The 27,980-nt window shown below is 46.5% G+C and overlaps 2 protein-coding genes and 1 long non-coding RNA gene across 11 annotated transcripts in view; 2 read left to right on the top strand and 1 right to left on the bottom strand.

Moving 5' to 3' along the window:
* Positions 1-1,132: 1,132 nt before the first annotated feature.
* LOC310756508 (uncharacterized protein) lies at positions 1,133-23,930 on the bottom strand. 6 transcript variants are annotated; one of them, XM_083600705.1, is made up of 8 exons: positions 23,593-23,930; positions 12,116-12,183; positions 9,245-9,371; positions 8,029-8,142; positions 7,377-7,540; positions 6,465-6,570; positions 4,203-4,292; positions 1,133-3,319 (listed from the first exon to the last, which is right to left on the bottom strand). In XM_083600705.1, the coding sequence occupies exons 2-8, from the start codon at positions 12,134-12,136 to the stop codon at positions 1,365-1,367; spliced, it is 2,577 nt and encodes an 858-aa protein (XP_083456831.1). In that variant the 5' UTR covers positions 12,137-12,183; positions 23,593-23,930; the 3' UTR covers positions 1,133-1,364. The 6 variants fall into 6 exon arrangements, with proteins under 6 accessions (XP_083456831.1, XP_083456832.1, XP_083456829.1 ...); XM_083600706.1 differs by lacking the exon at positions 23,593-23,930 and adding an exon at positions 15,848-15,866; XM_083600703.1 differs by lacking the exon at positions 23,593-23,930 and adding an exon at positions 12,906-13,282.
* Positions 6,579-27,980, top strand: part of LOC310757390 — a 36,277-nt gene continuing 14,875 nt past the window's right edge. Inside the window, exon 1 of one of the 2 annotated variants that reach the window (XR_014545142.1) lies at positions 6,579-7,179. This is a non-coding gene — a long non-coding RNA (uncharacterized lncRNA). Of the gene's footprint in view, positions 7,180-13,879; positions 13,898-27,980 lie in introns of those variants that run through there. The other variant, XR_014545143.1, reaches the window with a different exon arrangement.
* Positions 16,053-27,980, top strand: LOC310756691 (uncharacterized protein). 3 transcript variants are annotated; one of them, XM_083601277.1, is made up of 8 exons: positions 16,054-16,389; positions 17,971-18,123; positions 19,561-19,665; positions 21,903-21,998; positions 23,322-23,411; positions 24,679-24,759; positions 25,244-25,345; positions 26,384-27,980. In XM_083601277.1, exons 2-8 carry the CDS (start codon positions 18,051-18,053, stop codon positions 27,739-27,741), a joined length of 1,905 nt encoding a protein of 634 aa, XP_083457403.1. In that variant the 5' UTR covers positions 16,054-16,389; positions 17,971-18,050; the 3' UTR covers positions 27,742-27,980. The 3 variants fall into 3 exon arrangements, with proteins under 3 accessions (XP_083457405.1, XP_083457403.1, XP_083457404.1); XM_083601279.1 differs by lacking the exons at positions 17,971-18,123; positions 19,561-19,665 and having other exon boundaries at positions 16,053-16,389; positions 23,322-23,441; XM_083601278.1 differs by lacking the exons at positions 16,054-16,389; positions 17,971-18,123; positions 19,561-19,665 and having other exon boundaries at positions 21,080-21,998; positions 23,322-23,441.

Raw genomic sequence — 27,980 nt, 5'->3', positions numbered from 1 at the left:
AAAAGGCTGTCACTGGAAGATGGAGCAAGCTTATTTTCTCCTGCATACCAATGGATTCAAGGTCCAACTAAATGCCAGGAAGAATTTTCTGACAGTGGTGGGTTCTCCTTCCTTGAAGGTTTTTAAGCAGAGGTTGGATGTCTCTCTGTCATAGATTCTTCAGCCAAGATTCCTGCATTGCAGGGGGTTGGACTAGATGACCCTTGAGGTCCCTTCCAACTCTACAATTCTATGAATCTCTGCAGGTTCCACAGTGGCTAGATCACAAAATATATAACTGTCAAACACTTTATTTAATAAGTTACATAAGGGACTCCAAGATAGATTTAGTCAAAGTAAAACAAAACAATGCTGTTTTATAAACCATACATCAGAATATTTTATAGCTAAAATAAAAAGCTTCGAGAATTCAGTGTTAATAAACAGGGCAAGAAGCAAGATGTGTTATTAGAAGGGTGCATACATCAAATAGAAGTTTTGCTGTTACGGAACTGAAACAGTTCATGGACCATAAATATTATCAGTCCTGAAATGTATGTACAATTACACTGTAGGCACAGTACTACAGATCTCTTTGGGGGAAATTTCATTATTTAATATGGTATATATGATATCAGCATATGCCTTTGTCTGCATCCTGATTTTTCCTCTTAATACTTTGTCCTAATATTTGCTTTTTATTTATGGAACATGAGATACGGTTTTGAGATAAATGAGATTTATGGAACGTGAGATACGGTTATGAGATTTGTTGCAAACCTTGACATTTTTTTCTATTTGCTCCAGAGCTAATGCTCCAAGTTGTTGCCAAAGAGACAGGATGCGACTGATATTTTTGCCACAACTGGAGCTCTTATATTCACTGGCCTGTGTCACACATAATGCCAAACTATAGTTTAGTGTTCCGTGCACAAACTTTGGGGCTCACTGCTTCCCCCACCCCTCTCCTCCGGAGCAGCCACAAGGAGAGTCTAGGAAGCTTTCCTTCCATTTTCAGCCGAGGTGAAATCTGAACCTAAGTAAACTGTGGTTAATCTTAACTGGTTCAGGGAAATAAGCGGACCAAACTGTGGCTTACGATCTTGGCACATCTCCCTAAAAACCATAGTTAATATTATGCTAAGGACATAGTTAAGAGCTAACAGTTCTTGCCTTGGAGAAATTAAGTAACTGTGGGCAGAAAAAACAAACAAAACCAGAAGTGTAATTTTCCAAACGCTTTTTGCCGGCCACACAGACTCATTCCTATAGTGCTATACTGTGGTTTAGAGTTACATATATATATAAAATTTCTTTCTCTTCAACCATCTTTTACCAACTTCAATTTTCACTCCCCATATCGCCGCCCCACCTCCCATATTGCCTTATCTCGCATGGATTTTCTCATGTCTCCTCAGGTATGCTTTACTCCGGAAACTTTTATCACAGACGGTGCATTGGTGTGGTTTTTCTCCCGTGTGAATTCTCTCATGATGAATAAGGTTTGATCGTCGATTGAAACTTTTACCGCAGACTGAGCATGTATGTGGTTTCTCTCCTGTGTGGCTTCTCTCATGTGAAGTAAGGCTTGACTTTTGCTTGAAACTCTTCTCACAGACTGAGCATGAATATGGCTTCTCTCCGGTGTGGATTCTCCCATGAATAATCAGGTGCTCCTTACGACTGAAGCTTCTGCTACAGACTGAGCATGTGTACGGTTTCTCCTGTGTGTGGATTTTTTGGTGTTCGGTGTAGCTCGTTCTGTGTTTGAATCTTTTCCCACAGACTGAGCAGGTGTATGGTTTTTCCCCTGTATGAATCCTCTCGTGTATGACCACTTGTGATTTGTTACCAAAGCTTTTCCCACAAACTGAGCACGAATACGGTTTCTCCCCTGTATGCGTTCTCATGTGTCCAAGAAGATTTGCTTTACAGCTGAAGCTTTTACCACAGACTGAGCACATAAAGGGAGTTTCTCCAGTGTGAATTCTTTCGTGGCTCGTGAGGTTGGATCTTTGCTTGAAACTTTTACCACACAACGAGCAGGCATAAGGCCTTTCTTCCGTGTGAGTTCTTTCGTGTGAAATAAGATTAGTTCTCCCGCTACAACCTTTTCCACATACTGAACATTTATAGGGTGTCTCTCCAGTATGGACTCGTTCATGTCTAATAAGGCTTACTTTGTGAATGAAGCTTTTCCCACAGATAGAACACGTGTACGTTTTTTCTTGTGTATGAGTTTTTTCATGGCTAAGAAGATTGGATCTTTGGTTGAAGCTTTTCCCACAGATTGCACATATATAGGACTTTTCTTCATTATGGCTTCTTTCATGGACAGCCAGGTAACTTTTCCAATTGAAGCTTTTCCCACAGATAGAGCACGAATATGGTTTTTCTCCCGTATGGGTTCCCTTGTGTCCCAGAAGGCAGTCTTTACGACTGAAACTTTTCCCGCAGATAGAACACTTATACGGGATCTCTCCTGTATGAATTCTTTCATGCTGAAGGAGGCCAGAGCACTGGCTGAAGTTTTTACCACAGACTGGACATGTATATGGTTTCTCTCCCATATGAATTCTCTCATGTCTGATAAGGCTTGCTTTGCGACTAAAGCTTTTCCCACAGACTGAACACGCATATGGTTTCTCTCCTGTGTGGGTGATCTTGTGCGCAACAAGCCCAGAGCTCTGACAGAAGCTTTTACCACACTCAGAGCACTTGTAAGGCTTCTCTCCCGTATGAATTCTCTCATGTCTTATAAGGAGTGCCTTACGACTCAGGTTTTTACCACAGACAGAGCACGGGTACGGTTTTTCCCCGGTATGGGTCCTTTCATGGCTAATAAGATGGGATCTTTGATTGAAGCTTTTCCCGCAGACTGAACACGTATATGGTTTCTCCCCTGTATGATTTAGCTTGTGTCTAATAAGATGTGATCTTCGAAAGAATCTTTTCCCACAGACTAAGCATGTATATAGTTTCTCTCCTGCGTGGCTCTTCCCATGGGTCATCAGGTAATATCTCCAACCAGATCTTTTATCGTCATCTAGGTATTTATATGGTTCCTCTCCTTTTTTAAGCATTCTCCCAGACTTATGGATTCTCTTCTGGAGTTTGGTTTCATTGACGCCACTTCCCCCATGAGATAAAGTCTTTCCCGCTCTCTTTCCAGAGGCATTTCCTTGGTGCCTCTCTGCTTGGCCTTCTTTCACTGAGACCTCGGCCTTCTTTGGATACCGGAAGATTCCCTCCTTGGCAGTTCCCAAGAGTGTCTCATCCGTTGCCACTTGATGAGTGCTTTCCGGTGGGAAGAGGCCTTCCTCTTTCATGTACCCATTGCCTGTTCGGATAAACAGAGAATTGTGATAGCAGTAAGAGATCTATTGCCTTAGTTTGTCTCCTGAGGAAAGAAGTCATCAACCAAAACGTGTGGCAATTCACTGTTTTGTTTACTTGATAAAGATATTTAATTTGGCTTCCATAAGGGACAACCAGACCAGGGCTATTTTTATAGAAAAAGAGGTACCGGAACTCACCATGAACACCTCCCTTGTTTACTTATACAGTGGTACCTCAGGTTAAGAACTTAATTCGTTCCGGAGGTCCATTCTTAACCTGAAACTGTTCTTAACCTGAGGTACCACTTTAGCTAATGGGGCCTCCCGCTGCTGCTGCGCCACCGCCACGCAATTTCTGTTCTCATCCTGAAGCAAAGTTCTTAACCCGAGGTAGTATTTCTGGGTTAGCGGAATCTGTAACCTGAAGCATCTGTAACCTGAGGTACCACATAGCAGATCTTCTCCCCTGTCTGCCTCAGGGCCGTGGCACCGAAAAGGGAAAAGACACAAGGATGGTATGTCACTTTAGCTCAAACTTTTTCAGCAGGGGGCCAGTCCACTGTCCCACAGACCTTGTGTGGGGGCCGGACTATATTTTGGAAAAAAAATATGAACGAATTCCTATGCCCCACAAATAACCCAGAGATGCATTTTAAATAAAAGCACACATTCTACTCATGTAAAAACACGCTGATTCCCGAACCGTCCGCGGGCAGGATTGAGAAGGCGATTGGGCCGCATCTGGCCCCCAGGCCTTAGGTTGCCTACCCATAATCTAGCCTTTTCTTAGTGTCCCAGGCACCCTCTTTTTATTTGGCAAGTGGAGACTAGCTTCCTGCCAAGCTTCTTCCTGTTTCCTGCTGTTGGCACTGTGGTTTGCCTCACCTGAAACAGTTGCCTTTTCCTCAGTTTCTTGGAAATCTTGGGCCCAGGTCTCTCCTTTCAGTTCCAGCTTTATTATTATACCAGGAAATCCTGTTTAGGAGGAAGGAGATCAGAGAAGGTTCTATATTTTTTTAAGACTTTTATTTTTTAAAAAAAAATTTATTAAGGCTTACAAAGAAAAATACAAAACTTATTATCGTCTCCCTTTTTAAAAAAACAAACCAAGACTTTTATCTAGATACAATAAAATCACAAAAGGGGTGGGGGAGAGAAAGAAACAGAGAAAGGAAAAGAAATAAAATTTTTAAAAAGTAGAAAAGAGGGTAAAAGAGAAAGATAGAAGAATAAGATATAGAAAATAAAGAACTTTTTATTCTTCATCTGTCCGCTATGGAAGAATGAGGAAATCCCGACGAAAGAACTGTGGCAAGAAAAACTGATGGACTATGCGGAATTGGCAAAACTGACACACAGACTACGTGACAAGGACAACTTTGATTTTAAAGATGAATGGGAACCTTTTATGAAATATTTGAAGAAGCAACAAAATGAACTGGACTCTTTGGCAGGTTTTGAATAAACATTCACAAACTCTTTATTGCAATATATAGATAGATAATTTGAGGATCTTTACAATTTCATAACATGCAGACAGAAAGATGTGATGAGAAACCAGAGAAAGGAGTTGAGGGAAGTCCGGGGGTGGGGGGAGGTTGGGTTTTTTGTTTGGGGGGGAAGGAAAATGGAGGGGGGGAACCAATGTGGACGGTGTATTTTTGTTAAAATTATTGTGTTGAAATTGCTAATGATTTTTTTTTAAAGTGCCTTTTCTCTGATCAAACACATCAGCTTCGCCATCTCAGCTAAGTCCGTCAGTTTTAACAGCCATTCTTCCATTGTTAGTAATGATGTGCCCTTCCATTTTTGTGCACATAAAAGTCTGGCAGCCGTGACTTTTAAGGCTTTTAGATCAGGTTTGGTTCCTAGGCCAAGCTCCGGCCAAGACAGTCGTGCTGGAAGGGGCTGAAACATCTGGACAGTTCCGGGTTGCAAGGACCCAGCAGGGCCTGGTGTGAAAGACCACCCCAGTCTTTATGCAGAAAGTTCTCAGGTACAGTCCTAGCCATCCCCAATAGCTCTGAAAAAGAACCCAGGCTGTGCCCCTAGAGAACTACTGCTGGTCGGAGGAGAATATACTGAGCCGATCTGAGTTAGGATCAGGGAGAAGCTTGCAGTGGCTCCAATCTGGTGGAACACTCTGTCACAAGAAACTAGGGCCCTGCGGGACTTGACATCTTTCCGCAGGGCCTGCAAGACAGAGCTGTTCCACCAGGCCTTTGGCCAGGGCACAGCCTGACTCCCTCCTTCGGCAGTCTTCACGGAGCTCTGGCCCAATGGTTGCCATTGGTTTCATTTGAATTAATTTTATAATGAATGATTTTAGAGTGTTGTGTTGTGTTGTGTTGTGTTGTGTTGTGTTGTGTTGTGTTGTGTTGTGTTGTACTACAACTAATCCAGAATGCGGCAGCTAGACTAGTGACTGGGGGCGGCCGCCGAGACCATATAACACCGGTCTTGAAAGACCTACATTGGCTCCCAGTACGTTTCCGAGCACAATTCAAAGTGTTGGTGCTGACCTTAAAAGCCCTGAACGGCCTCGGTCCAGTATACCTGAAGGAGCGTCTCCACCCCCATCATTCTGCCCGGACGCTGAGGTCCAGCGCCGAGGGCCTTCTGGCGGTTCCCTCATTGCGAGAAGCAAAGCTACAGGGAACCAGGCAGAGGGCCTTCTCGGTAGTGGCGCCCGCCCTGTGGAACGCCCTTCCAGCAGATGTCAAAGCGATAAACAACTACCTGACATTCAGAAGACATCTTAAGGCAGCCCTGTTCAGGGAAGTTTTTAACGTGTGATATTTTACTGTATTTTTGGTTTTTATGGAAGCCGCCCAGAGTGGCTGGGGAGGCCCAGCCAGATGGGCGGGGTATAAATAATAAATTATTATTATTATTATTATTGTTGTTGTTGTTGTTGTTGTTGTTGTTGTTGTACTGTTTTATTGTTGTTAACCGCCCTGAGCCTGGCTTCGGCTGCGGAGGGCGGGATATAAATAAAATTTATTATTATTATTATTACTATGTTCCCACGATTATCTTGTGCACTTGCAGAAAAGGAGCGAGGGCCCTGGGGAGAAATGCCCACGTAAACCCTTTAAAATTAAAACCTTGGTGGTGAACCCCAGATCAGAAGAACTGTTACCACACCTGACTGATCTGCAGCAGCATTCACATTTTCGTCGGCTCCTGGGTGTTCTGGGACGCAGGGCTCCTCTTCCTGTTCTTGCTTTATCACGAGGTCGGGAAATCCTGAATCAAAGGGGGTAGGAAAAGGAGAGGTAAAACGAAGTGTTCAGGTGCAATATTCCAACAGCCGACCTCAGATGCAGAGCACAAGTAGAGAATCAGAACAGAACTGTAGAGTCGGAAGGGACCCTGAGGGTCATCTAGTCCAGCCCCCCTGCAACGCAAGAGTTTTCGTTCAAGAGTTACTTATCATTTGACTTATCAGATCTCTCCCCTGATTTGTAATCTGGTTGTAAGCTGCCTAGGGAAGTTCGTCTTCCCCATTCTCAACGCTGTAGCAGAAGGTCATCAACACTTTCCAATTTAGCCTTTGGAGGATGGATGCAATTGCTATCTTACCATAACTATTTGTGGTACTCCTCCTGGATTTTGTTTTTGTTTTTTAACACTCACTATTTTATTATTTTTTAGGATGTTTCTTATTGTGGTTATTACTATTATTACAGTGGTACCTCGGGTTACATACGCTTCAGGTTACATACGCTTCAGGTTACAGACTCCGCTAACCCAGAAATAGTGCTTCAGGTTAAGAACTTTGCTTCAGGATGAGAACAGAAATCGTGCTCTGACGGCGCGGCGGCAGCGGCAGGCCCCATTAGCTAAAGTGGTGCTTCAGGTTAAGAACAGTTTCAGGTTAAGTACGGACCTCCGGAACGAATTAAGTACTTAACCTGAGGTACCACTGTATTATTATTATTACTGCTGACTTTCACTGGTGTTTGTTCACCTTGCATCCTCTTTATTATTTGTATCATGTTAAAGCAATTTGCTGTCCGGCCATCCTCTTGATCCTAATTTCCACCCCTCATCTGATCTGGCAGTACCTGGAAAGGACTTTTGCCACTGGTGGTCCAGAACCCAAAGCTGGTCCCCTTCTTCTTCTTCTTCTTCTTCTTCTTCTTCTTCTTCTTCTTCTTCTTCGTCTTCGTCTTCGTCTTCGTCTTCTTCTTCCAGCTTTATTATCACATCAGGAATCTCTGGTTCACAGGAAATATGTGAGAAAGAGTATGGTTAAGAGGGACATTTTATCACTCTACACAGGGGCAGAACCCAAAATTGCGTTCCAGAGTTTAGCCCAATGTATACTGGATTCAGGGACGCGGGTGGCGCTGTGGTCTAAACCACAGAGCCTAGGGCTTGCCAATCAGAAGGTCGGCGGTTGAGCTCCTGTTGCTCGGTCCCTGCTCTTGCCAACCTAGCAGTTTGAAAGCATGTCAAAGTGCAAGTAGATAAATAGGTACCGCTCCGGCAGGAAGGTAAACGGCGTCTCCGTGCGCTGCTCTGGTTCACCAGAAGCGGCTTAGTCATGCTGGCCACATGACCCGGAAGCTGTACGCCAGCTCCCTCAGCCAATAAAGCGAGATGAGCGCCGCAACCCCAGAGTCATCCGCGACTGGACTTAATGGTCAGGGGTCCATTTGTACTGGATTCAATGTGTATTGGGGTGATGTCTCAGCTTCCCCACCTGTGTCGGGCTCCAAAATGATCTCCTTTTCCTCCACAATTGGCTGGTCTGGGATCCATGGGTCTTCCTCTTGCTCAAGCTGGGAGATCAAGTTGGGTTTGACAACTCGAAAACCTGCCCAGGGAAAGAAGAATCTCAAGTAATATGTGGGGCTGCCTTCGAAGATGGTTCTGCCCAGAGCATGATACTCAGAACATATAACACCAATTTTGGCATGACTGCACTGGCTACCAAATACTTCCATACAAAAATTGACGAAAAAATAAAGAAGAAGAAATTGTGGGGAATTAAGGATTTGAAGTCAGCACAGGGCAAGTTCACTCAACGAGCCTGTATTTAAAGTTTCTATGGTTTTTTACAAACTATCTTTTTTCCCTTTTTTGGTACAATTTTTATTAAAGATTTAAACAAATCATATTATCTAAAAACATGTCCTCCTTAATTTTTTCCCCATTTTCCTCCCTCGCCCCCAACCCCACCCCACCCTGACTTCCCTCAGTTCCAGTCTTTGGTTTCACTGTGAATGCTGTTCTCTGTATGTTACAAATTTGTATAAATCCTTAAATTATTTAACTAATTATTGTCAATAAAAAGTTTGTGAATGTTTATTCAAAACCTGCCAAGGAGTCCAATTCACTTTGTTGCCTCTTCAAATACTTTGTAAAGGGTTCCCATTCATCATTAAAGTCACAGTTATCCTTGTCCCGTAGCTTATGTGTCAATTTTGCCAGTTCTGCACAGTCCATCAGTTTTTCTTGCCATGATTCTTTAGTTGGAATTTCTAAAGTCTTCCATCCTTGTGCTATTAGGACTCTCGCAGCCGTTGTCGTGACAATGAACTGTATCTTAATAGATATTTTTTCTATTACAGTTTAGTATTTTCATGATGATCTTTTATGTGTTTTCCCCCCAAATTGTTTTGATTGAATTTCAAAACATTAAGAAATGCAAATAAGAAAAGTAAAAGTAAAAAAAAGCAACTAAGAGCTCATCCACCCCCAAAAGATATCTTTTCAGTGTTAGGAACTAACAGAGTACTAATACCAGACACATTATAATACTTTTCTTTCTGTGCTACAAGATACGAGTACCTCTCTCCTAGAGCAAGTCCCACACCATCAGAAGTGTGTGTTGAAATGAATTTCTGAATGAAAGGGGTGGAGGGGAGGGGAGAGAATTACATTTCCAATCAAAAGTTGAGAAAAAGGGCGCTTACCTAAAGAGGCTACATGCCCATAATTTTCCTGCATGACGTCCCGGTACAAAGCCTTTTCATGTGTATCCAATAGAGCCCACTCACACTCTGTGAAATACACAGCCACATCCTCAAAAGCCACACAGCCCTGGAAAGAAAGGAAATAGCAACATTTAGGGAAAGTGTGATGCAAATACGAAGTTCCCTGTTGCTACAGATAACTATGACTTGGGATGTTTCTGGGCTAAGGTTACCAGATTTTTCTCAATGAATCCGGTGACACTTTTCAACTTCCTACTAAATGGATGGATTTTGTCAGGAAACTGATTTGTAAGCCAAATTTGGTGTGGTTGCCATAAAACTTAGGGAACAAGCTGTGCTATCATAACGATTAAGGCTTTAAATGATAATTTTAGGTTATATGTTAGTGACTTAAGTTTTAATTTATATATTTTTATATATTTTTAACTGTTGCTATATCTGTATTGTCCCTGTTATACCCTGTTATACCTAATTGCAAATTCAAATGTATCCCTATTGTGTTTTATGACTTCCTTGATATTGTATGTGGGCTGGAACTGGTCTGTGACTGAAATAATAGAATTCATTCATCCGGGTTCTGTTCCCAGGAAACAGGGACGTCTGGTAACCTTATTCTGGGTGGCTGCTATTTGTGCATGGGATCCAGTCACATACAGTCGTACCTTGGATCTCAAATGCCTTGGCTCACGAACAAATCAGCTCCCGAACTATTGAAACCCAGAAGTGAGTGTTCCAGTTTTCAGACGATTTTCAGAAGCCAAACGTCCGGCACGGCTTCAGCGGCTTCCAATTGGCTGCAGGAGCTTCCTGCAGCCAATCAGAAGCCACACTTTGGTTTCTGAACGTTTTGGAAGTCGAACGGACTTCCGGAACGAATTCCGTTCAACTTCCAAGGTACTGGTAAATTCAGATTGCGCAATTATAGTTGATTGGCAGGTAGGTCCTGCACAGAGACCTGGCTTCCCCCAAAAGAACAGATGTTTTGTAATAAGGAAAAAGATGGGGAAAATACTGGAAAGTGTGGGATAATGCTTGCTTTGATGCAGCAGCATCGAACCTCCCCATAAATGTGTGAATGCTCATTAAATAGCCCACGTCGTCTAATCTTGCAAACAAATCAGAAGGCATGCTTACTAAACAGGTTGTCTGGAAGCAACAAGTGTTGTTTGGTTTTTGTGACTTTTGCTTTAAATTGTACACCACGCTGAAAGTCCTTTAAATTGTACACCACACTGAAAGTCACCACGCTGAAAGAGCCAGTGTGGTGTAGTGGTTAAGAGCGGTAGACTCGTAATCTGGGGAACCGGGTTTGCGTCTCCGCTCCTCCACCTGCAGCTGCTGGGTGACCTTGGGCCAGTCACACTTCTCTCAAGTCTCTCAGCCCCACTCACCCCACAGAGTGTTTGTTGTGGGGGAGGAAGGGAAAGGAGAATGTTAGCCGCTTTGAGACTCCTGAAGGGGAGGGAAAGGCGGGATATCAAATCCAAACTCTTCTTCTTCTTCTTTTGCAGAAGGGCAGCTTATAAATTGCCTAAATAAAAACAGCCAGGCAATCTATGTCCAATGGCCAATATCCATTGTTAGTCACACTCAGAGGAGACTGACTGATATAGATGGATGAATTCACTGACTTCTACCCTCAAGATTGACTTAGTTTGGTTTCACCCATTTCCTCTCTAACCCTGTAAACCAAGCTAAAGAAGAAGACTGTGGGTTGTTTTTGAGGCCACTGAGCATTCAAGTAGATATCAGCATGGCAGACCTACTACTGGGTCTCCTACAATTTTTAAAAAATGAGTGTCGTTGCCTGCACCTGCCAATTTGGATCAGGATGGCAGTGCTGGGGGAAGGTGGCATTCACTCCTTAATGTCATTGTCCTAATATCACCCTGTCTCCCAAAGTTACCCTCAGGGCAGAAACGTACCAAACACTTTGAAACCCCCTCCCTCAGCACCACGGTCCTTTATTTGACATGGGGTGTGTGTGTGCTTTGGCTGCTATTCCCCCACCCCACGCCCCAAAACCCAGCACAAGAATCTGTCTATGAACTGCCCAAATCACATTTCGCTCAGCCCTATCCTGAGATTTTTGGGACACGGATGGCGCTGTGGGTTAAACCACAGAGCCTAGGGCTTGCCGATCACAAGGTCGGCAGTTCGAATCCCTGCGACGGGGTGAGCTCCCGTTGCTCGGTCCCTGCTCCTGCCAACCTAGCAGTTCAAAAACACATCAAAGTGCAAGTAGAAAAATAGGTACCGCTCTGGCGGGAAGGTAAACGGCGTTTCCGTGTGCTGCTCTGGTTCCCCAGAAGCGGCTTAAGTCATGCTGGCCACATGACCCGGAAGCTGTACGCCGGCTCCCTCGGCCTATAAAGCGAGATGAGCGCCGCAACCCCAGAGTCGGTCACGACTGGACCTAATGGTCAGGGATCCCTTTAACTTTACTTTATCCTGAGATTTAAATTGGGGCTTTTCTTTCCAGCTCGTAGTTCAAATTTCTGTTACATGATCTCCAGCTCCCAGAAAACGAACAACCCTTTGCTGAGATCTTGAGCAATAGACTTGATTTATTGCTTGATTTATAACATTGATTGATTGATTTTGCAGGAAGCGGGTACCAATTGCTGTCTCATCCTAGCTATACCTGGGGCCAGTCCTACTTCTGCATCCCTTTGACTGCGTGAGATGCTTTGGAATTTGCCAAGGAATTTTGCTTCCTGGATGCTGAAGCTGAACGATGGCACCCCCCTCTCAACTCAGCCAGAACAGAGGAATCTGGGCCCTGAGCTCTGTTTCTCAATACAGGAGTTGCCCCTCTCCCAGGTACCCCACACCCAGCCCCCCCCGTACCTGAGGTAGCTGTGTGTCCATTGCTGCTTCCGCTTCCCTCAGAGGTGGGGACGATGCTTCTACGAGACCTGGAAAAGTGACAAGGTTACATGGGGCTGTGCCCTACATAGATATAAAAGTGTCAACCCAAATGGATGATGGGAAAAGTGAGGTGGTCGTATTGTAACAGGGATCTTGCAACAGGTGACGAGTCAAGCTTGAGTCCATGAGGAAAGGTAAAAACAACCGTCAGGGATTCTGTTCCAAAGATGTTGGTTTTTTGAACCATGGCAGTTGGGAGCAGTTAAGGAGGCAGACCGCAGGGCTTCACTGGAGCCTGAGCTCACAGGTCTTTAGTTCCCGCATTTCTTGTGGGGGGGCTCAGGCCAAGGATATATGGAGCGAGCAGCTATACATAGGCCTCTGTGCATGTGCAAAGCGCTTTTCTTTCTTTAGTTGCTGTGCTGTCTAGCGCCAACTTAAAAAACTGAACCACCAGTCAAGGTTTCTTCAGGGTTGGCAACCCCTGACTTAGACCATGGGCTCAGGAATAATAAACACACACACACACACACACACACACACCACACCACACCACACATCTACCATGTGCCTCTAGTCTAGTCCAAAAAATATAAATGCAGAGGAGGAGATTTAAAATCCTTTCCCCCTTTGAGATCAGCTTTGAGACAGAAGCCTCAGGAAATTATTTTTCCAATGCACAAATTTACAATATTGGGGGTGTCTAAATATGTGGATCTCCCCCCCCCCCCGCCATCCACCACACTTCACCCCCTTTTCCCTCTCTCACCAGCAGATCACTCCCTGCTCAGCTGCATCCCTGACCAGCCGATCCCTCTTTTCTGTTTCCCCCTCCCTCCCCTTTCTTGTTGGATCTCTCTCTTCCTCCTTCCTACATCTGCAGTTCCTGCCCTTCTCGGCTTTATGCCTTCCAGGAGCGTTTTATATATATATATATATATATATATATATATATATATATATATATATATATTATTATGCGGGCTGATGTTTTGGAAGTGCCCCTTTTGATGTTGCACCGCTTCTCCTTCTCCTGCCTGCCTGTGCTGACCTGTGCGCCTGCTTTTCCGCTTCCCGCCATGTGACTGAGGCCACACCAGATCCCTGGCAGTGCAAATCCATCTTCTGTGCTATGTCCTCAGACGGAGTGCCTCTCAGTGGCAAGGCTCATGCTAGGCACACACGCATTTATTTCAGTTACCAGGGGCTTCCCAAGAAATATCCTGAAGCAATTAAATTTTTGTTTGTTCTTTTTTTTATTAAAGATTTTCTTGTTTTACAGAAGTATGTGTAATGTTTCTTGTATTTTTTCCATGTAACATTTTTACAAATCAGTTTCATTTGTTGACTCATTAGGGGGAGAAAGGGGGGAGAGGGGGAAGATGGGCGAGGGTGGGTCCTGAAGCAATTAATGATTTTTAAAAAACATACATTTTATCCATCCATTCGTTTCATTTATGGGATGCTTCCTATATTGCATCGCAAAGCGATTTCACAAGTCCATTAAAAACATATTTTAAAGTATTACATATTTAAAATAATTGCATAAAAAAATCATTACATCTATAATAGCAATTAGAAACCAAAGGATCAACAATACAGTGGTACCTCGAGTTACAGACGCTTCAGGTTACAGATGCTTCAGGTTACAGACTCCGCTAACCCAGAAATTGTACCTCGGGTTAAGAACTTTGCTTCAGGATGAGAACAGAAATTGAGCGGCGGTGGCGGGAGGCCCCATTAGCTAAAGTGGTACCTCAGGTTAAGAACAGTTTCAGGTTAAGAACGGACCTCCAGAACGAATTAGGTTCTTAACCTGAGGTACCACTGTAAAAGCATAGAACAGGTAAAGTGAAAAGGTAAAGGACCCCTGGACAGTTAAGTCCAGTCAAAGGAGGCTGTGGGGTTGCAGAGCTCATCTCACTTTCAGGCTGAGGGAGCCGGCATTTTTCCACAGACAGATATCTGGTTCATGTGGCCAGCATGACTAAACCGCTTCTGGCGCAATGGGACACCGTGATGGAAACCAGAGCGCACAGAAATACCGTTTACCTTCCCGCCGCAGCAGTATCTATTTATCTACTTGTACTGGTGTGCGTTCGAACTGCTAGGTTGGCAGAAACTGGGACAGAGCAACAGGAGCTCACCCCATTGTGGGGATTTGAACCGCCAACCTTCTGATCAGCAAGCCCAAGAGGACCAGTGGTTTAGACCACAGCATCACCTGCTCCCTTATATAATATATGGATACATATGGATAGCTCAGTTGGTTAAAGCATGGTGCTGATAGTGCCAAGTTTACAAGTTCGATCCCTGTCTGAGACAGCTGCATATTCCTGCATTGTAGGGGGTTGGACTAGATGATCCTCAGGGTCCCTTCAAACTTTACAATGCTATGATTCTGTGATATAGAGGAATAACATGGAACATTGCAAACAACAAATAATGGGCAACAGTTACCAGGCACAAAGCAAAATGCAGTTGTGATGTGCAGAAGGCAGAAAATAATAGGGTTCATCCTCCAAGAAGCTCAAAGTCAGCCTGGATTCCACCCCACTGCCTCTCTCTTTCTTTTAAATCTATTTTCTATTTAATATATTTTTATCCTGCCAAGTCAGGTTTCAAGGCGGCTTACAACATCAGTTATAAAATACAGAATAATAACAAACTGGTTAAAAACAACACTTAAAATGCATCACAGTGTATCTAAAACCAGCAATTAAAATATAATTTGAACGGACAGCAGCCCAGTCATCAGCATCCTCTGCACCTTAGTTTCCAAATGCATATACAGTGGTACCTCAGGTTAAGTACTTAATTCGTTCCGGAAGTCTGTACTTGAAACTGTTCTTAACCTGAAGCACCACTTTAGCTAATGGGGCCTCCTGCTGCCGTGGCGCCACCGGAGCATGATTTCTGTTCTCATCCTGAAGCAAAGTTCTTGACCCGAGGTAATATTTCTGGGTTAGCGGAGTCTGTAACCTGAAGCATATGTAACCCGAGGTACCACTGTATTCTACATATATTTGCCAAAGTCAGGCTGGAGGAATGAGAGCAGGTGGCTCTCTTAAGTCACCTTTGCGCAAGAGCCAAGAAAGGGAGCAGAAAGGGGCAGGGGCCAAAAGATCAGCAACTCAATCCTGCGTGCTTTTACTACAAAGACTCGCTGAGTTCAATGGCTTACTCTCGAGTAAGCGCGCAAAAGATTCGGGGTGCGTGCAGCCGTGAAACCCAGCCCTGTGCATTTGCCTGGGAGCAAACCGCCAACTCCAGAGTTTAGGGTTTAGAACACGGGTCAGCAAACTTTTTAAGCAGGGGGCCGGTCCACTGTCCCTCAGACCTTGTGGGGGCCAGACTATATTTTTTTGGGGGGGGGGAATGAATTCCTATGCCCCACAAATAACCCAGAGATGCATTTTAAATAAAAGGACACACTCTACTCATGTAAAAACAGGCTGATTCCCGGACCGTCCGAGGGCCGGATTCAGGAGGTGATTGGGCCCGATCCGGCCCCCGCGCCTTAGTTTGCCTACCGCTGGTTTAGAATCACGGAGTTAGAATCATAGAATAATAGAATTATAAAGTCGGAAGGGACCCCAAGGGTCATCTAGTCCAACCCGCTGCAACGCAGGAATCTCAAATCAAGCATCCATCCAACCTCTGCTTAAAACTCTCCAAGTAAGGAGAGTCCACCACTCCCGTTCCACTTACTTCAGAGTAAGCCTGCATATATGATGGGTGGTGGGTTTTACCAAACAAACAAAAATTGCAAAAAAAACCCCACTCCCGCAGGCAATGAATTCAAGCAGCCCCAAGGAATCAATTGCCAAGCGCATCCACCCTCGCTCCATCCATGCGCTCAGGTAGCCAAGGGGGAGGATTTTTTTCCTTTTTGGATGGTTGCCTTGCAAGAGGGTTTTCTGTGTGTCCCCCCACCCCTCCTCTCGGCTTTCCTTCGATCACATGGTGGGAAGCGGAAAACAAAGAGCAAAGCCGCCAGCTCTCCCCATTGAGCGATCTGTTGGAGGAGGAGAAAGGGAAATAGAAATAAAATAAAAAAGACAAGCGCGCAGGAGACGGTGGTGGTGATCGAGGAGACGCAGTAGGGATTCCTGGCGCAAACGCGAGAGGAAGAGAAAAGAGAGGGATCGGTTGAGGATCCCGCTTCTTGAAGGATTCCTGGTGAGGGTGTCTTTCAAGCCGACAATGGAAGGGAGAGCAGGATCCTTTCCGCCAGGGAAGCGACCCTAAGCGTAAGTGCAACGCCTCCCCTAAGCGAAGGTGCCACACAATTGTAAAACGGTGTCGTGTATTAGTTAGAGGGCTGAATTAGGAGCGAGGAGACCTAGATTCAAATTCCCACTCAAGACATGAAGTCAGCCTTTGGACAGCCCCTTCTCTAAGACTGGCTTACCTTGCAGGGTTGTTGAGAGGAGGAATTGGGGGCGAGGATGCAATGTTGTCCGCCTTGAGCTCCATGCAGGAGAGCAAGATTAGAGACATAATAAGTAAATTTTGTTGTTTAGTTGTGTCCAACTCTTCGTGACCCCATGGACCAGAGCACGCCAGGCACTCCTGTCTTCCACTGCCTCCCGCAGTTTGGTCAAACTCGTGCTGGTAGCTTCGAGAACACTGTCCAACCATCTCGTTCTCCGTCCCCTTCTCCTTGTGCCCTCCATCTTTCCCAACATCAGGGTCTTTTCCAGGGAGTCTTCTCTTCTCATGAGGTGGCCAAAGTATTGGAGCCTCAGCTTCAGGATCTGTCCTTCCAGTGAGCATGCAGGGCTGATTTCCTTCAGAATGGAGAGGTTTGATCTTCTTGCAGTCCATGGGACTCTCAAGAGTCTCCTCCAGCACCATAATTCAAAAGCATCAATGCTTCAGCGATCAGCCTTCTTTATGGTCCAGCTCTCACTTCCATACTGGGAAAATCATGGCTTTAACTATACGGACCTTTGTCGGCAAGGTGATGTCTCTGCTTTTTAAGATGCTGCCTAGGTTAGAGGGCTGAATTAGGAGCGAGGAGACCTAGATTCAAATTCCCACTCAAGACATGAAGTCAGCCTTCGGACAGCCTCTTCTCTAAGACTGGACTACCTTTCAGGGTTGTTGAGAGGAGAAATTGGGGACGAGGATGCAATGTCGCCCGCCTTGAGCTCCTTGCAGGAGAGCAAGATTAGAGACGTAATAAGTAAATAACAGGGCATTATTTATATCCTCTTCAGTAGGACTTGGGTTGAGGATTACAGCCGTTTCCACCCATTGAAATGTCCACCTTATCTCATTTTCTATCGTTTCTGTTCTTCTCTTCGGCGCACATCTGCAATCTTTTATCTCTCTTCTGGGTGAAAATTATAAAAAACCTTTCAAGCTCTCACCACCTGTTAATTTAAACATTTTTTCCCTCTATCTTTTATTTCATTTATTTTTTAATTGAATTTTTACACTGCCCTTTGCCGGTAGATCTCGGGGCGGTTCACAACATAAAAATACAAAGGAAAAAAATCATGTTAGAGTAAAAGGCAGCTAGTCAAATTAAATTGCAACATATATTGAAATTATATTATAAATTTCAATTAAAAAAAACCCCAAACAAATTGGAAAACATCCAGCATTAATGTTTTAAAAACAACCCAGGGTCATGAACAGGGCTTTAGTAAATAGACTGGTAGTAATAATTAAAAACAGCAGCATGTGAAAAGTCTGATGATATTTGGGAAAGTCGTTCCACAATTGGTGTACCATAGCAGAATGCTGAACTGTTGGTCTGATCCAGCTGGTTCTTTTATCTTCTTCCGTTCTTGTCTAGAATCCAGCTGTATTCTTTCCTGCAGCTTGCAAAGATTGAAATCTCTCCTCAGCACTGCCTTGGGTCCCCCCCTCCCCATCTTTCTCCTGATCAGAAGCTCCTGATATGACAGAACAAGAGACGGTGCAGCGAATGATAGGAGTAGAGAACGCTAAGACTTCCTCAGCTGCCCACTCAGGTGAGAGAGAGGTGCACAGAGAACGTGTCATTATAGACCAATAGACCAGTTGTTCGTGGATTTGTTACAATGCTTCTGCTTAAAATCATTTTACCAGAGTAATCCTGTGGCTGTTTGATCAAAAGCTATTGTCAAGCTCCATTAGCAGCTGGTATCCATCTGATAGGGTGAAAGGCAGGGAGGCCAACACTAGGTGGAGCCATAGCCCCTGAGAAGGCAGAGCTGGCAGTGGCCCCTTTGTGCTAATGGACCAGCCTCTTTTTCTAATAAGTATGCTTTTAGTATTGACGTCTCAGGGACAGAATTATTAGCTGAAGAACCTTGAGGGTTTGAGATGCAGAACCTCTCATTAACTCCCGTGGGGCAGGGAGAAAAAGCGGACCTTGAGTTTTTCCACCGTGCCACCTGCTCGGTTTCTGGTCACTGCTGAAAAAATCTGGATCAGCAGCAGGAAGGGAGCTGGCAGTCCTCTATAGGAGCCATCGAACCTTTTCTGCCCTTATGCTCTACACAGGGCTGCCTTTGAAGCTGTCCCAGAAACTCCAGCGGATGCAGAATGCTGCAGCGAGGCTCATCACGGGGTCTCTGCCATGGGAGCATATTCACCCAGTACTTTACCAGTTGAACTGGCTCCCAGTGGAGTACAGGGTCAGATTTAAGGTGATGGCTTTGACCTTTAAAGCCCTTCATGGCTTAGGACCCTCGTACCCACTGGACCGCCTCTCCCGGTATGCCCCACGGAGAGCCTCAAGGTCCATAAATAGCAACACCCTAGTGGTCCCGGGCCCTGAGGAAGTTAGATCAGCTTCAACCAGAGCCAAGGCCTTTTCAACTCTGGCTCCGGCCTGGTGGAACGCTCTGCCTCATGAGACCAGGGCCCTGCAGGATCTGATTTCTTTCCTCAGGGCCTGTAAGACAGAGTTGTTCCACCTGGCCTTTGGCTTGGAGCCAATTTGATTCCCTCCCCCTCTTTCTTTTTTCTTTTCCTTCTCCTCCTGCGATGAGGCTACATTTTAATATTTTAATATTTCAATATTTTAATGTTGTATTTTAATTTTGTTTTTAACTTGTATCCATTCAACTTGTTTTTATTATTGCTTGTTAGCTGCCCTGAGCCCGGCCTTGGCTGGGGAGGGCGGGGTATCAATAAAAATTATTATTATTATTATTATTATTATTAGTCTGCCATTCTCTATTCTTCTTAGGAACATAGGAAGTATGAAGTCAGACCATGTAGCTCAATATTGTCTACACGGACTGGCAGCAGCTTACCATAGTTTCAGGCAGGGAGAATTCTCTCCCAATCCTACCTGGAGATACTAGAGGGGTTGAGCCTTGGTATTTGAGCAGAAACTAGTCCACATCCCTCCCCCCAACTCCCCATCCACGGTCTTCTCCATCCTTACACTTTCTCCTTCTGCTTTCTCTTGATTTCAGGGTGTCCTAAGGTGACACTGAAAATGAAGGAGGAAGAAAAAGAAGATGAGGAAGACCTCCCGGCAGCCGGTCCCCAGGGCTCTGAGGAAAGCAAGATCTTCCCAGGTGACTGGCTAGGTGTGGGGTGGATTTGGATGATACAGGTTACCTAGGGAACTTTGGCCCCCCAACCAAATTTGAAACACCAGGCGTCCCCATTTGACTACAAGGTTGTTTTCCCCTAAATTGTTCCCATCTGCCTGATGTTCTATGGGGCATGCAGAGATGTGGGTAGTTGGGCTGCTCTCAAATCCTATCCCTGCAGGAAGCAGAATTGAACTCCCTCTACACCTGTGGGTGCCTTATTGTTTAGTCGTTTAGTCGTGTCCGACTCTTTGTGACCCCATGGACCAGAGGACACCAGGCACTCCTGTCTTCCACTGCCTCCCGCAGTTTGGTCAAGCGCATGCTGGTAGCTTCGAGAACACTGTCCAACCATCTTGTCCTCTGTCGTCCCCTTCTCCTTGTGCCCTCCATCTTTCCCAACATCAGGGTCTTTTCCAGGGAGTCTTCTCTTCTCATGAGGTGGCCAAAGTCTTGGAGCCTCAGCTTCACAATCTGTCCTTCCAGTGAGCACTCAGGGCTGATTTCCTTCAGAATGGATCGGTTTGATCTTCTTGCAGTCCATGGGACTCTCAAGAGTCTCCTCCAGCACCATAATTCAGAAGCCTCAATTCTTCGGCGATCAGCCTTCTTTATGGTCCAGCTCTCACTTCCATACATCACTACTGGGAAAACCATGGCTTTAACTATACGGACCTTTGTTGGCAAGGTGATGTCTCTGCTTTTTAAGAGGGAGTTCAATTCTGCTTGGTCACAAAATGGCAGGTGGCTATTCTAATGTGCCCAGTTTGCATATGAATGTGTTTTGGGTCCTTTTTTATTAGTTCACATTAGCAATGAAGCTATATGGAAAGCCTTACACTTTCTGATTCTGAGGGTCTTCCCCCACCCCCTGCCACGAGATTTTATTTTCTTCTTGTAGTCGTGGAGAAAGAAAGATTCCTCATCAAGATCATTCATTCATTCATCCCTTAACTGTGAAAGTTTGTTGAGTCGTATATCTATTGACCCATGGAGTCTGCTGCAACGGCCCTGCAATAAATTTGATTTATTGCCACTCCGACAAACTTCCAATGGTGCCCACACGCTTCCACTCCATGCACTACCACTCTCTCCAGTTGCCGGATAATAGCAGAGTTCACACGCAGCATCAAATGGCTTGTCTGTGTCGACGTGGTGTCCTCAATAACACAGCTCGACACCAGTGCTTCTAATCCAAAACTCTTTATTTAGTAGCACTCAAAACAGAAAAGAAAACCTGCAGAATCTAGCTGCATGTTTGCAGCTCTCTGCCTCTTAACAAAAAACAAAACGACTTCCCAGACAGACTGCTCTCCAGAGAGAGCTCAGCCCCCACAGAGCACAGATCAAAGGAAACAAGCATGGATAGTGTGGGCAGTGTTGATAAGAACCACAACATTAACAGTTATCATGGGTGGCGCTGTGGGTTAAACCACAGAGCCTAGGGCTTGCCGATCAGAAGGTCGGTGGTTCGAATCCCCGCGACGGGGTGAGCTCCCGTTGCTCGGTCCCTGCTCCTGCCAACCTAGCAGTTTGAAAGCACGTCAAAGTGCAAGTAGATAAATAGGTACCACTCTGGCGGGAAGGTAAACGGCGCTTCCATTCGCTGCTCTGGTTTGCCAGAAGCGGCTTAGTCATGCTGGCCACATGACCCGGAAGCTGTACGCCGGCTCCCTCGGCCAATAAAGCGAGATGAGCACCTCAACCCCAGAGTCGGCACGACTGGACCTAATGGTCAGGGGTCCCTTTACCTTTACTTTATAATCTGCCTTTCGCCCAAAAGTCCCAGGGCAAGGAATGTTATACCGCCCAAAGCAAACATTTTTAAACCATAGGATTGAAACAGCGTAGGAAAAAAACAAAATACAGAATCCGCTTACAATAAAACCACCAGCAGTGACAGAAATTCAGGTGCTTCATCTCACCCACCCCAAAATCCTGAGAACAGAGATGCAACTTCACCGGCTCATGAAACGACACCAATGTTGTGATGAGGTGTGCCTCAGAGGGGTTGGTGCTCCAATGGCAAGAGAGAGCCCTGCGCATGGGACTCCATCCCACAAGTTTCATTAGGTGTGTGGGCCACCAGCAGACCTTCCTCTCACTACAGATCTTAATATGTGGGCAGCTCGGAATGGGAGGAGGCAGAGAAACTGTCTGCCACTCACGATTGAACCATCCTCCTGTGCCTCTTCTTCTGACATTTTTCTCTTGATCAGAGTTCCCTGACATGAGGATAAAGGAAGAGGAGGAACCTTGGGCGCTGAATCATCAGACTTCTGAGGAAAACAGCACTTCCCCAACTGCCCAGTCAGGTGAAAGATCCAATCGAGAAACTGGGACCCATTTAGCTAGGGTTGCCATACTGTGGTACCTCGGTTTCCGAACGTCTCCGTTGACAAACATTTCAGTTTTTGAACGCCATAAACCCGGAAGTAAATGCTTCAGTTTTCGAACACACCTTGGAAGTCGAACATGCCACACGGCTTCCGCTGAGTGCAAGATCCTGAGGCCTAGCTGTTGGCTGTTGAGTTTTTGGTTTTCAAACGTTTCAGAAGTCAAACGGTCTTCCAGAATGGATTACATTCAAAAACTGAGGTACCACTGTATTTCAGAAAGTGAAAATTCGGACCTTTTTTTGGCAAAGTTGTTGAGGTTGTTTTTTTATTACAGTGGTACCTCGGGTTAAGTACTTAATTGGTTCCGGAGGTCTGTTCTTAACCTGAAACTGTTCTTAACCTGAAGCACCACTTTAGCTAATGGGGCCTCCTGCTGCTGCTGTACCGCCAGAGTACGATTTCTGTTCTCATCCTGAAGCAAAGTTCTTAACCCGAAGCACTATTTCTGGATTAGCAGTCTGTAACCTGAAGCGTATGTAACCTGAAGCGTATGTAACCCGAGGCACCACTGTATTTTTTCCAGCCAAAGTTGTTGTGCAAAAGCTCAAAAATGAAATTTGGCAAAATCTAGACTTTTGACATATGTCCGGATTTCCCCAGACATTTCAGTGATTTCTGCTTCCAACTGCTGTATTCCAGCTATGTCCGGGAAATTCCAGATGTATGGCAACCCTAATTTTGCCATCATCTGTGGGCCGGCCTCTTCCTGGCTTCCCAGCATTCCAGTGGGGTGGCCATATTCATCTCTGGCAGCAAAAAAACGACAAAGCGTTTTGTGGCTCATGGAACGCTGAAGGATTTAATGTGGCTTAAGCTCTTGTGGATCGAGGCCCACCCCACCCCGCAGCAACTCCATGTGCTCAGCCAGCCGGCTGTGGGGCTTCCCGCAAGACCCTTCACAAACTGTGGAGGTCCATGTGGGGGTTAAAATGAACACCCCTCTGGTGCATTTCACATTATTCCCTACATGATTACGTCAGCGTCTTCTGCACTTTAGCAGGAATTTCAGTTTTCAAGCCCGAGTGGGATTCCTGGATTTTGGTGAGGAGGAGAGAAGGCTTGGGTTCTGTAGCACAAAACAAAGAAGAAGGGAAGAAAATGAGGCTCCAGGCCACACCACTGGTGAGGTAATGGAGAAGCCACCTCATTTGAAAGCTGTTATGTATTGAGGGAGGCGAGAGGAATTTTTCCACATAAAACTAGCTGGCACTCACCTGTTGCCTTCCCTGTACTGATCAGGATTCCCTGAAGTAATGGTAAAGATGGAAGAAGACGAACCTGATGGTGGAGGCATGGAGGAAAACAAGGCTGTTGGGGCCTCCTGCTCAGGTGAGGGGTGGATTCCCCTAAGTTGCACAGGTGAGCAGAAGCAGCTCTCCCACAACACCAGCACCTCAGCAGGGTGAGGTGGCAGGGAGGTTGGTGCGTTGTGGACCCATAGAAACACCGGATTTGCTGTGCCGCTGCGCTTGCCCTGCTGCCTTCCCCCCTCCCTCTCCCAGTGACTTACTCTGAATCTGCCGCACACTTCTCTTCTGTCGATCATCCCCAGGTTTCGCACATTCTCCCCAACCTTGAAACACCCAAGATTTGAACGTTGTGGGGAGAAAACCTTAATAAAGGTTGGCTTTGACATTTGAAAGCCTTGATGTGTAGCTTTGATCCTTAGAGAGGAGGATAGCACAGGGACAGTAACGAACACACCACCCGCCAATGGTTCTGTAGTCTTGGAATGTTCTAGAACCCAGGAGAATGCCCCGTAGCATTCTTCATGTCTGCAGCCCCATTGTGTCTGTGATTCCAAAGTAAGCTTGTCTGCTGAGCTGGGCGCCTCTTCTCCCCTCACATTATTCAATCAATCAATTAAATTTATATACTGCTCTACATGCGAAGATTTCGGAGCAGTTCAAAAGATTAAAAATACTGGGTAGAAGCACAAAACGAAAAGTTAAAACAAAACAACAAGCCCCTCCCCACTCCACAAACACATTTAAAGGCTGTAGAATATTAATCAGTCAAAGGATTGGATTATTATTATTATTATTATTACTATTATTATTATGGTCTGGTGCCTAAAGACATGTGATAAAGGCGTCAGGTGAGCTTCCCTGGGGAGAGCGCTCCACAAATGGGGAGCCACTTTAGAAAAGGCCCGTTCTTGTGTTGCCACCCTCCAGACCTCTTGAGGAGGCACACAAAGAAGGGCCTCAGAGGATGAATGCAGAGTCTGGATCGGTTTATTTGGAAAGAGGTCCTTGAGGGATTGCAGTTCTGAACTGTTTAATAGAGGCTGTCAGAACTGGCTGCCCTGTGAAGGAAGAGAGAGTCTGAATGCAAGGCTATGTCTTAGAGGGAAACAGAGGCAGCCCGCAACAGCAGAACCACCTGGTGGTATGTGTCTAATTGTTGCCCAATATTGCCTTTTTTCCTCCTCCCTCCCAATCCCATTTCCTTTTGTGCCATGTCTTATGGAACACAAACCCAAGGTCCTATTTTCGGCAGGATTAAATCCTTAAAAGAAAAAATATGATGAAGATGAGGTTGTCCGGAATATGTGTCTTTCCGGAGTTCCTCTTAGATCTCTTTCCTCCCTCAGGGCTTCCTACAGTGACTGTGAAGGTGGAAGAAGAAGAAGAGGAGGAGCCCTGGGAGTCAGATCATCAAGGCTGTGAGGAAGGTGAGGCCTTCACAAGAGAGGGAAGGGTCTGGCTGTGAGATGACCCCCACATCTCCTCTCGCAGTACTAAGAAGCAGAGTGGTGGGAGACTCGGGGTGGACAAAAGAAGGAGGCCCTTCTTCACAGAGCACAAATTATGACGTTCACAGCCCTTAAGATGTGATGGTTGCCAACTGAGCTGGCTTTTAAAAGGGGAACAGGCAAATCCGGCTATTGATTGATAAGGCTATCAATTACACCTAAGCATGATGGTGACAGACTACTACCTGAGTCAGTGCCAATACCTCTGACCCTATCAAGTTATGACTGGGAGAGTCCAGAGGGTGCCCTCCAGATGCAGTTAGACTACAACTCCCATCATTCATGACTGTTGGCCATGCTGGCTGAGGCTGATGGGAGTTGGAGTCCAGCAACTTATGCAGCCCCCCCCAACAGTCCTTGAACCATAATTTCAACTCCTGATCTTCTCCTTCTGCTCCTCCAGGATTTACTGGTGTGATAATAAAGGTGGAACCAGAAGAGGAGCCCTGGCTCTCCAGTCTCCAGACATCTCAGGGAAGTGTGGCTGTCTCAGGAGTCCAGCCAGGTGAGGGATTCAGTGGTGATGTAACGAATTCTTGGAGCGCTTCAAAGCCATCAAAGTGGTGTACGAGACCAAAACACGAACACACAAAAAGACCCCAAAAACTATAAAAACAATAAAGCCATCCTCACAAATTCTAAAAACAACAAAATAGTTTTAATCGGGTATGGTTTTGTTCCATAGCTAACTGAGTCATCCCTCAGGGAAACCCTTCTTAAAACAAAAATGTCTTCAGTCAGCACCTAAACATCACAATACTAGATGCCTGGAATATACCTTTCCCTGCTGGGCTGTATGCATGCACCTGGAGACTGCCTGCATGGAAATGTCCTCTGCTCATCCCTGTTCAGTCCCCTCTTGGTTCTGGGATACAGAGGTGCTGGAGAAGGTGGGGAAGCACCTGCCTCCTCACTTGCCTCTTCCTCTTCTTCCAATCCATCCTGGGCCCCACACTACAGCTCTTAAACTTCCCTTACCCCTGACTCTTGCCTCCTGACCGGAATAGTAAAGGTAAAGGGACCCTGACCATTAGGTCCAGTCTGGGGTTGCGGCGCTCATCTTGCTTTATTGGCCGAGGGAGCCGGCGTACAGCTTCCGGGTCATGTGGCCAGCATGACTAAGCCGCTTCTGGCGAACCAGAGCAGCGCACGGAAACGCCGTTTACCTTCCTGCCAGAGCGGTACCTATTTATCTACTTGCACTTTGACGTGCTTTCGAACTGCTAGGTTGGCAGGAGCTGGGACTGAACAATGGGAGCTCAGCCCGTTGCGGGGATTCGAACTGCCGACCTTCTGATCGGCAAGTCCTAGGCTCTGTGGTTTAACCCACAGCACCATCCACGTCCCCCTGTCTGGAATAGTTCCCCACAAATCACTGCTGGCCCCAGCTCCCGAGTCAGACTCCAGCCCCGTTTCCCCTGACACACACTTGTCAGCATCTTGCCAGTCCCTGCCAGGAACTCGTAATCAATACATTGAGCAGAACGATCATTTGCGTGGGAATTGACGTGCGGTGTCCTGATTTCCCTGTTGCTTCTGATAGGCAATGGCGGCGCCAAAGAAGAGGAGGATTTTCTGCCTGGGAGCGTGAAGCACACAGAACCCACGAGGGCATCGTTGACGATGTCCAGAGGGAGCGTTTTCCGGAGAGCCAGTCAGTACAGAGCAGAAAGGCAGCAAGGAAGCCAGGCAGGGAAGAGGGTTTGCAAGAAGCCCTACAAATGCTCCAACTACGGGAAGGCCTTCGTCTGGAGAAAATACTTCCTCTCCCAGGAGCGAGGCCACGCAGGAGAGAAACCGTACGCCTGCTCCCACTGCGGGAAAACCTTCAACGGGCGCTCGTACCTCCTCGCTCACGAAAGAACCCACACGGGGGAGAAGCCCCACAAGTGCTCGCTCTGCGGGAAGGGCTTCAACGTGAGGTCTTACCTCCTCGCTCACTGGAGAACCCACACGGGGGAGAAGCCCCACATCTGCTCGTTCTGCGGGAAGAGCTTCAGCGGGAGGTCCAACCTCAACCGGCACCAGAGGAGCCACACGGGAGAGAAGCCGTACGCCTGCTCCGCCTGCGGCAGGGGCTTCAGCCACAAAGCGCACATGACCCGCCACGAGAGGATCCATACGGGCGAGAAGCCCTACAAATGCTCGCGGTGCCCGAAGAGTTTCGGCCAGAGCTCCACCCTCATCTCCCACGAGAGGACCCACACGGAGAAGCCCTACAAATGCTCGCACTGCGAGAGGAGCTTCGGCCAGAGCGCCAAGCTCGCCGCGCACGAGAGGAGCCACACGGGCGAGAAGCCGTACGAGTGCCCGGCTTGTGGGAAGGGCTTCAACCACCGCTCCGACTACGTCATCCACGAGAGGACCCACACGGGCGACAAGCCGTACGCATGCGCCGTCTGCGGGAAAGGGTTCAGCGGGAGGTCCAACCTCACCAGGCACGAGAGGAGCCACACGGGCGAGAAGCCGTACCTCTGCTCGGTGTGCGGGAAAGGCTTCTGCCACAAGGCCCACCTCCTCCGCCATGAGAAGATCCACACCGGAGGAAAGCCCTACAAGTGCTCCAACTGCAGCGAGAGCTTCAAGCACCGGACGGACCTGATTGGCCACCAGAGGAGCCACTTGGGGGTCAAGCAGTACACCTGCACGGCCTGCGGGAAGAGCTTCAGCGGGAAGTCGAACCTTAACAGGCACAAGAGAAGCCACACGGGAGAGAAGCCCTACACCTGCCTGGTCTGCGGCAGGAGCTTCAGCCACAAAGCACACCTGATTCGGCACGAGAGGATCCACACCGGAGAGAAGCCCTACAAGTGCTCCCACTGCATGAAAAGCTTCAATCAGAGTTCCACCCTTACTGCTCACGAGAGAACCCACACAGCAGGGAAGCCGCGCAAAAGCTGAGCTCAGGACACGTCAGGCGTCCGTTTTGGAGTGCAGATCCTAAACGAGATTGTGAAGTGATTTGTGCGTGATGTGCTCTTGAAGTTTGTGTGTCACCTCAGTCAACTTTCAGGAAAAGAGGGTGTGGGTGTGTGTTTTTCATTTCAGTCGTATACAGTGGTACCTCTGGTTGCGAACGGGATCCGTTCCGGAGGTCCATTCACAACATGAAAAGAGCGCAACCCGCAGTGGCACGTCTG

Source organism: Podarcis filfolensis (assembly GCF_964270895.1).
Source record: "Podarcis filfolensis genome assembly, chromosome: 2".
NCBI lineage: Eukaryota > Metazoa > Chordata > Lepidosauria > Squamata > Lacertidae > Podarcis > Podarcis filfolensis.
The sequence above is the reverse complement of the archived record's forward strand: the minus strand, read 5'-3'. Positions and strand labels throughout refer to the sequence as shown.